The sequence below is a fragment of the Lates calcarifer genome, linkage group LG10 (genome assembly GCF_001640805.2).
Source record: "Lates calcarifer isolate ASB-BC8 linkage group LG10, TLL_Latcal_v3, whole genome shotgun sequence".
Lineage (NCBI taxonomy): Eukaryota > Metazoa > Chordata > Actinopteri > Centropomidae > Lates > Lates calcarifer.
This window is the reverse complement of record NC_066842.1, coordinates 24648603-24657405: the sequence shown is the minus strand read 5'-3', so window position 1 is coordinate 24657405 and position 8803 is coordinate 24648603. Positions and strand designations below refer to the sequence as shown.

Here is an 8803-nt window from a genome sequence, read left to right as displayed (position 1 = left end):
ACATCCAAGTAACCTCCCTCCCATGAATAGGGCTTGGCCTTAGCAATTAAGGGTCTGTACTTAGATTAAGCATTAACTCGGGCTTTGCCGAAGGAGCAAAGAGTAAGCCTTATAGTGTGAATAGAGCGATGTTCATTGGTCTTGTAGTAAATGATCAGTCAGATTGTGCTTTCAAACATCTGGAGGTGGTTACTGTGGTCTTTCCACTAATACAAGGTTAGGTAAACCTCAAGGAACACTTCATCCTCACACTGCACTCTCCAACCTATCACACACAGATTTTCTCACATTCCCCTTCTTTGAACACAGGACACACTGCCTGAAACATCATAATCACATATGCCCTGGACAGAAGAGCTGCTGGAGAGAGAGTTCCAAGTTGCAGCGTCCTTTCCTTCAAATACTGTCATCCACAGCAAGGCAAAATCAGTGCAGCGGGTAAGATGATGGCTTACAAACATAAATTGGAAAAGAGATCCTGTGAAACTGACAAGCTCCAAATAAGAAGCATATGAGGGAGGAGTGTTGAGTGGCCTGGAGAACAGGGGAGCAAAAAGAGGAGGAGAACAGAAAATGGAGTGATTTGGAAAATCAGTGAATTGCCTGGAAAGCCCCAACTTCTCTCTCACACACACACATTCCTCACCTTAGGAAAGAAAACACAGATAGACAAATAGGCAAAATGGCAACCATATAGGAAAACAGGGCCTGAGCTGGGTGTGGTGGCAGTTATTTGTACTGAAAACAGATGTTCCTGTTGGAGGATAAAGGACAATAAATCAAACCCGGCATATTGAAACACTAAGATGGTACAACAATGCTGACAAATCATCATCACAGTGAGGCCAGACCCAAGTGGAGACCACATTCCTGTCTTGCATTATGCATTATCTCTGATCAATGGCCTGTTGCGGATGCAATGATGTTTCTGACACTTGCGAGAGCACTTTGTGGTGTCATACACTTGACAAAAATATTATAGTAAATTCTATCCATCTAGTCATGGCGTTAACATGTGTAGCAATGCAAATAAAAAAGAGAAATAATTCTCTGGTGTGTACTTAAAAGAATGCTCTATTGTATTACAGAATACTCAAAACCATCATTTTATTATGTGAAAAAAAGTCTTATGGACCAGATGTTCCAACATCTGTCATTCTGTCACATTGTGCAGGTGTTGTTTTCAAGATGGATCTATTCCTTAGAAAATAGGAGATCATCAATTAAATTATTCATGTTTCTTGTGATACTCTCTCTCTCGCCACACACACACACGCATACACACAATATCTGTGGGGACAAAGATTTGCCCTTATGCAAACCTTTACCATTCCCCTAACCTTAACATTAACCAAATTGGAACCTGAACCCTAAAACCATGTCTTAGCCCCCCACCAGGATACAAGAATTAGAAGAACACACACACACACACACACACACACACACACACACACAAATAATAACGACAGAGTACAATTATTTGTATAGGAATCTTGTGAGATGTACACTCAAAGGTTCCATCATATCAACAAAATCTCACACATACATTGATATATCCTTAAGAAAATAAATACCCTAAAGCACACATCTGCAGCACAAGTACTGGAGTGAAATGATCAGAATCCACTGGTCTAAAGACACAGCATTACACTAGTGCAGTTATAAACACAACCATGTTTCTGTTGCGAGACCTTTGGGAGAGAAATCCTGTTTGCCAAATCTTTGAGAGTAAGGTCCTCTACTGATAAGGAGGATAACTGCAAAGGCACTGATTCCATTTCTCTGCTGTCAGAAGCAAACAGTTGAGGCTCATTGTACAAATTAATGAAAATATAATTTCACAAGTTTACATACACATAAAATATATGGAATCCATGATCACAAACAAAAACTTCATCCACTCATGAAAACTGGAATTTGGTCACTTGCTTGCTACAGTGATTTGAACACCAACCTTCATTACAGCAATGGAAATGTGCAAAAAGTTTCCAACTATCATTTCAAGATAGGCAGGTTAGTTTTAAAATCTCATAAAACCGATACCATAGCCCACTGTGCTTTAAAAGGAACACACACAATAAAATTCCACTAACATCACACATCAATAATAAAACAACCAAAAAGGGGCACTAAAGAATAAACATGTCTGGTGCAAACTGCTCCAGCATTGAATGAACCCTGGGTTAGTTTTGCTGCATTCTTGACAGGCTATGATTAGAATTACACCAGATTAATACTGTCTGTCTGAATGTGCCAAGAATTTAGCAGTCATGTCAACAGTGGTGATACAGAACTAGCTTGGGTTTATAGGTAATTTAAATTCAGAATGAGGATTTGGTCTTAATGACCCAGGGTCAGTACCCATCAATTTTGAGAAGCTTTTTGGTCCTGCACTGTGCCTTTATTTGCCACAAATTTAGGATACAATGAATGTGTTCTATTAGCACACGGTGAGTTCATGTTTAACTTTAAATATTTACTGAATGAACACAACTGATCATGTCTGCCATTTGTATAATTTTCTAGTAGAGGACTCACTTTCTTTACAGCTTTGCTGATCAATTAGAAACAGTAACTGTCAATACACCTGAACTCAATCAATTTCTGAACTAATAACAACAGTACAATTACTGTACAGTACAGTACAGTACATGTCAGTTATTGACAATTGAGAGCATTTTATCCTTTGTCATCTCATACTGGGAATAAAGGAAAAAGTATATTATAAATATTTAGAAATTTCAGTCCTAATATTATATTGTAATATACACTCGTAATATTAGAAGAAGAAAAAAAGTCTGAATGTTGAGGATAATGTTGTAAAATTGCAAGTATAAAGTTGTGATATTTCAAGATTTTAGTACTTTGACCAGGGTGGTGTTTATATCATATTATGAAATTTTGTTGAAATTACCACTTTTGTCTTATTACACAGCAAATGATTCTAGACTTTGACATGTCAGAACATTAACACTAATATAAAATGACTTTTTCAAGTTTATATCTCCAAAAATTTTGGCTTTATTCTGGATAGTTTTGTTTCTTTCCCTCAACAGTGGGCTCCAGCATGCTGTAGCAGGCTAAATTCTCCTCATCTTGGCAAAGCCATTACACTCTGTCATGTAGTCCTCTTTTCATAATCCACGGGTTATGCACACTACCACAGAGCTCTAGTGGAAATGAATCCAGACTAGCACAATGCGATCAGCATGAGGCAGAAGCACCTTTGCTTTCTGGAGATACTGGACAAACAATTATGGACATACTGTTTATCACTGTCTTGTCAACAAGTGTTTCCAGACTAACAGTGGCTTACTGCTTTGGAAACAACTTACAGTGATTTCATTTCAAGTCTCAGTTTTATCTGCAGCTATGTGCAATGAATGTATGTTCGGTTTGTTCAAATCAATATAAAACTGGTGTATTCTAAGTCAATATATTACTTTCTGGATTCTACCAATTGATGACCAGCTGTAGATGTACTTCATTTACTGTTGTTCAGTTGATTACCAAAGCCAGCTGTCTAGATGCTGTACACAGTAACAGGACTGTTCCAGGATAGCAGACAGCTCCCCATAGCTCTCCTCTCTCCATGTGGGAAGGAGCCTCTCATTGTTTAGAGCCTGAAGCTTTGGTGTCCCCTCCCGGAGGACGTGGTACAGGCAGGGCCACCGGTGCTGAATCCTCAGCCTGGTTCTCCGGTCCAGTGTGATACCGCGGACAATCTTTTTGGCTCGAAGCTCCCGCAGGGCAGGTAGCTTCAGACAAGAGAAGACTAGACCTCGACTGGGCGACACGTCCAGGAATTCCAGAGACTGAGACTCCAGGGTGTATGAGATGCCCAGATTCCTCAGTGGCACCAGGATATGTAAAGTCAGAGACTTCAGGTTAGGCAGAGATTTGGTTAGGGTCTGCAGTGTTGAGGGAGTCACTCCTTTAAAGACCCAGAAGTATTTGAGCTCAAGGACTCGGAGCTGCTGGAACTGGGTGAGCAGCGACACAGACAAATCGGACCAGTCGAAGTGTAGCCGCATCTTAGAGATGCGTGGGCAGCTGTGGGTGAGTTTGGTCAGCAGCTCCTGGAAACTCGTCACCTGTCAAATCAAATCAAAAAGATAACATGGACATTTACCTGTATAACAAGAAGATGGTTAGTATTTACATGTTAGTATGCAAAAAAATGTCAGTAGTTCCCAAACTTTTCCTGCCATGCTCCCCTTTGGTAGCTAAAAAAAGGTTATGCCCTCCCAACATGTAAACAGCATTTGTTTCTAATCAGCCTATACCAGTTTGTACAAATTAAAAAAAGTTAACTTATGCCCAACCTGATTTTTATGCACAAACTACATGAGGCTCTCAGTCCTGAAAGTGCACAGCAAGGTAGGCTTCTTCATATTTTGGAGCGAATCAGGTGTCTGCTTGATGAATATCAGCAGCTTTTCTTTTTTTTTCTCCATATAATAAAACAAGCTGTCCATGTTGTACTCTACATGTCATTTTGCTGAATGAATCTTGGTAATGTGAATTTGGATGTCCTTCCCAGCATCACAGCATTTTATTTACAGCAGACATTGTGATGAACCATAGCTGAAAAGCACAGGTGGGACTAATGCAATAACACAACACAACTTAATTAGTCTATTACTTATACCTGTCTTTGCCCAGTCACCCTCATGAGGCCCTTTGGTAACCACTGCATTACAATATGGTGACGTCCAAAGGGTCATTTTGATTTGTCATAGTAGGAAAAGGAGAGATGTTACATCAGTGGTAGCTACATTCTATTAATGAGCCCCAGTAACTCATGACAGTGCGACAGTGAGCAGGATGTGATTACAAGAAAAGCAATTCTAGGGCCCTGGTATTGTACATGCAGGCTGCCTGACATGGCTTAGACACTTAACAGAGCCACTGTTGTTGTATTACTTGGACTTTTGCTTTTTCTGCTATAACAAATCAAAATCTCTGCTGTTAAACAGTTTATTGTACGACTCTGAAACAAGAGCAGCTAAATGGAATTCAGCCATCATTCATTCATTCTGTGACTTGTGAAAAAGGTCTATATAAACAACACCATAAACTAAGGCCCCAGAACATACTGTAGAGTAAAAGCAACATCTGTCTAACACAGTATGTATGCAGTATATTGACATTAGAAAGTTTCAATAAAACAAACTGTAAGACTTGAAGCTGTTTTATCAACTGTACAAAGAAGAGAACAGTGTCCAAGAATCTGAAGATTTCTGACCTGATCATTTCCTCACAGGAAAGGAAACCCAAACTAGTAACTTTTAGTATTACAGACCAACCACAGTCTGAGTTTACTGTGTGCAGTTTACAGAGGTCAAAATACCTACAAGACTTTTGGGTACATAAGTCACCTCTTGCTGCAAGTTAGGGGCCACCAAGCTAACAGTTTTAATTCTAATCTGGATTCACGGTGGGCACTAAAGAATTTACCTGGTCCATTTTGGTAATGCTGTCCTGGTGTGAACTGGAGCTGGAGTGGACCCTAAGGTCCAGCGGCTCAAGAAGAGTAAAGGTCCAGTTGAGGTCCAGGTGGCTGAGGTCTCTGCAGTGAACATTATTTAGCAGGTGGCTCAGCAGCTCGCCCCACTTGTTGCAACGATCCCCCAGGTCGAAGCTGGCCTTCAGTGTTAGCAGGCTTGCCCGGCGGGAAATGAGGTGGTGGGTGTAATGGTGGACCCAGGATTTCCACCTCTCAAACTCACGGTTGGAAACAAGCAGCCCCTCCTGACCCAAATGGAAGACACCACGACGGGAATAGTCAGCCACTCGCCACAGCTTCCATGAGCGGATGAGACAGCTCCAGCTCAGGCAAACCAGAGCGCAGCTACACTTATCCACCTCATTCAGAAAAGACAAGACGTGCAGCTGACACTCCACTGGCAGGAGGTTGAAAGGGAAGTAGTCGTCTGCTGCCTTCCGTCGACTGCTCACAGGAACCAGGGGTCTTTTCCGCGGTGACATGATGACAGATAAGGAAATGATGCTGGTGGTCATTGGAGAAGGTCAGATTCTCCACCGTGTGGTCTTGTGGTCTGGTTTTGCCATAAATATCCCCGGATTGATGAAGTCTTTAAATTAAAGGAAAGAAACAGAGATAAAATAATTTACAATGCTGACTTTTTTCTTCCTTTTTAGTAACAGGCAGAAAAACACCTTCTCTGGTTCACTAGGTGGTCTGTCTTAAAGCAGGTAATGCAACACGCACTGAAAGGAGATTATCATCCAAATTCACCCTCATTTTTACACCTAACAGGATAGCTCAGTTAATGCTTGTACATTTGGACTATTGCTTCCAAAAGCTAAAAAACTAAACAACTAACTATAAAGGTAGAGCTTCGTTGGGACGTAAATACACTCCCTGTCCGACACATTTGCTTATATTTTAAACTCTTACATACTCAGGACTTAAAGCTTTCGTTCAGGTGTTTTTATTTGGAGTCTAAGTCGAAGTCGAACGTACCATATATGAATTTTTCATTAGATGGCTTTCCCTTTTAAGTCCAGAAAGCAGATTTTGGTAGTTGTACCGTTATGGTGGAGCTGACAAACCAGCCAATTTCCATAGAGGCTGGTGTAACGATATCCCTTTGAAAAAGCCGTACGTGTAATGTGATATACACGTGCTCTTTGCTATCGAGAATTTAGTGACACGTCGGTTTGTAGCATTGGCAGCTCCGTTGTTTGCTCTCCTTTGCTGACCATGCATCTTCTGTCAAATTAACAGGTGAACATTCAAAGATGTACACCCATATATTCTCTAGTGGAGACTGTGTGATTGTTTTGCACTATTATCAAGACTAAAGTTGTGTGTTTACCTTTTGGTCGAACGGCTCCCCCCTCGTCCTCAGTTAAAAAGCTAATCTGCTCGGAGCTAGCAAAGAGGAGACAAAGGAGTTTCAATTCAAGGCTAATTGTCGCGCATTGCTGAAAGTTTTACTGAATCGACCTTATATCCGAACGCATCGGTAACTATAAAACAACTTACACAAATGCAAAACTAAAAAACGGTAAAGAACAGTACTCAATTATCTGCCGAACAGCTGAGTTCTGTTGTTGTTTTTGTTATGGCTCGTTGGTGATGTCGTCATCAAAGTGCGTTGGGCTGCATGTTTTGTACCCCGGCGTTGCAGCATCGGGCGGTAGTTAATGTTTGAAAAGAAACGTTTTAGAGGAGTAAGTGCTCTGACATCGAGCCAATCAAAAAGCCTTCGCAAATGATTTAACACCCAACGCAAAAGAGACGAAGCTGATCAACAATATCTGTATGTAGTACTGCAGAATCTTAAGCTGATTTAGCACGCGCCCTCTGTTGTTTTCATGCAAAACTAGTAGAGAGGAAGAGGGAAAGTGCATAGCTTTTCTGCCTCTTGTTTGTTTCAAGCGATTAGACCCGTAGTTAGAAACGTGTTTGAATTGTGAATTTGTTAATTGCGTTGCTTGTAATGCTATTCTATTCTATTCTATTACTCTATTCCTGATTGGTTATATTTTTTCACCAGTAGATGGCACTCTGATATACAAAAACACCTTGAAGGGCAACCTCATCTGACATCGCTCTTAAACTGCGGACACTAACCACCTCCTTCTCATGCCTGCCTGCAGGCCTGGCCTGAAGGAACCAATAAAACGTCTGGTCCAAACAGACCACATTTCCAGGAACAAGTAAAGCAGTACTGTTTCCACATTCACACTGACCACTAGTTTTTGGTCAGTGTGAACAGGTGCTGAGTCACAGGAATATGATCTCACTGTGAACGTTACATTGTCCTACAGCTCCCTAGAGTGATGTTCAATTTCACATACTGTGTGTGTGTGTGTGTGTACAGTTACACCCCATACTTTTAAAATACATTAGATATAAAGTAGCTGTTACAATCAAACAGGTTAGAAGAGAATGATTCACAGGCTCCTTTGAAAGTCAAATTTAATACTTGTATTCCATAAACACGTCCTGTCCAACATCGAAGCCGAGCAATATTTTGACAAGTGCATAACAGGTGTACTCACATCACAACACGTGCCACTTCTCTATCAACTTCAAATGGTGATAAAAAAAATGTCAATAATGTGTCAATACACATCAGCTCTAAAACCGATGTCTTAAATGCTTTAAAGACTCTTAGCTCAGGTGCCATGAGGTCGAAGGGACTGCCAGCAGAGGATTATGTGGAGGCACACATCTGGGGAAGGCAACAAAAAATTTCAGCTGCTTTCAGGGTTTCCAAGACCGTAGCGGCCTTCATTATTCTTGAGTGGAAGGAGTTTGGAACAACCACGACTCTTTGTTGAGCTGGCCACCCAACCAAACTGAGCAATCAGGGGAGATGGCCTTGGTCATTTCGGTGATTCTAGCTGAATTCCAGACATCCTGTGGGGAGATGGGAGAAACCTCCAGAAGGACAGACATTTCTAAGCATCATGTCCAGTTTCCGCCAGACATGATGCTTAGGGTTTGGGCCACACAGCCCAATCTTTTTTCATCAGAAAACGTTGTTTCTCACGGCCTGAGAATCCTTTCGTTGTTTTTTTCTTTCCCATCTTTCACCGAGGGGAGGCTTCCGTCTGTTCACTGTGCCATAAAGCCCAGGTCGGTGGAGCAGTGCCGTGATGACTCTCCCTCCTGAAGAATTAATCATCACGTCGGATGGTTCCTGAAGGCACCGTCAGGTTTGTTGTGGTCCTGCGGGGCTATGTCCGAGCCAACCAATGAGAGAGGGGAAGTTTAGTATTTGTCATGTGACCACGCTTCCTCCCCGCCCTGCCCACTCTCCCT

At 41.5% G+C, this 8803-nt stretch overlaps 1 protein-coding gene across 4 annotated transcripts; it reads right to left on the bottom strand.

Annotated features, from left to right (window-relative positions):
* Positions 1-1476: 1476 nt before the first annotated feature.
* On the bottom strand, positions 1477-8728 carry si:dkey-12e7.1 (uncharacterized protein LOC557553 homolog). Of its 4 annotated transcripts, none has more exons than XM_018704126.2 (4): positions 6846-7121; positions 6491-6739; positions 5461-6098; positions 1477-4094 (listed from the first exon to the last, which is right to left on the bottom strand). In XM_018704126.2, the coding sequence occupies exons 3-4, from the start codon at positions 6022-6024 to the stop codon at positions 3507-3509; spliced, it is 1152 nt and encodes a 383-aa protein (XP_018559642.1). In that variant the 5' UTR covers positions 6025-6098; positions 6491-6739; positions 6846-7121; the 3' UTR covers positions 1477-3506. The 4 variants fall into 4 exon arrangements, with proteins under 4 accessions (XP_018559642.1, XP_018559644.1, XP_018559647.1 ...); XM_018704128.2 differs by lacking the exon at positions 6491-6739 and having other exon boundaries at positions 6846-6901; positions 7016-7113; XM_018704131.2 differs by lacking the exons at positions 6491-6739; positions 6846-7121 and adding an exon at positions 8038-8728.
* Positions 8729-8803: the final 75 nt, after the last annotated feature.

Coding starts and splice junctions, on each gene's coding strand:
- si:dkey-12e7.1 (XM_018704131.2), bottom strand. CDS start 6,024: ATGACCACCAGCATCATTTCCTTATCTGTCATCATGTCACCGCGGAAA. Junction 4,095..5,460: donor GCATTACCAAAATGGACCAG/GTAAATTCTTTA, acceptor TTGATTTGACAG/GTGACGAGTTTCCAGGAGCT.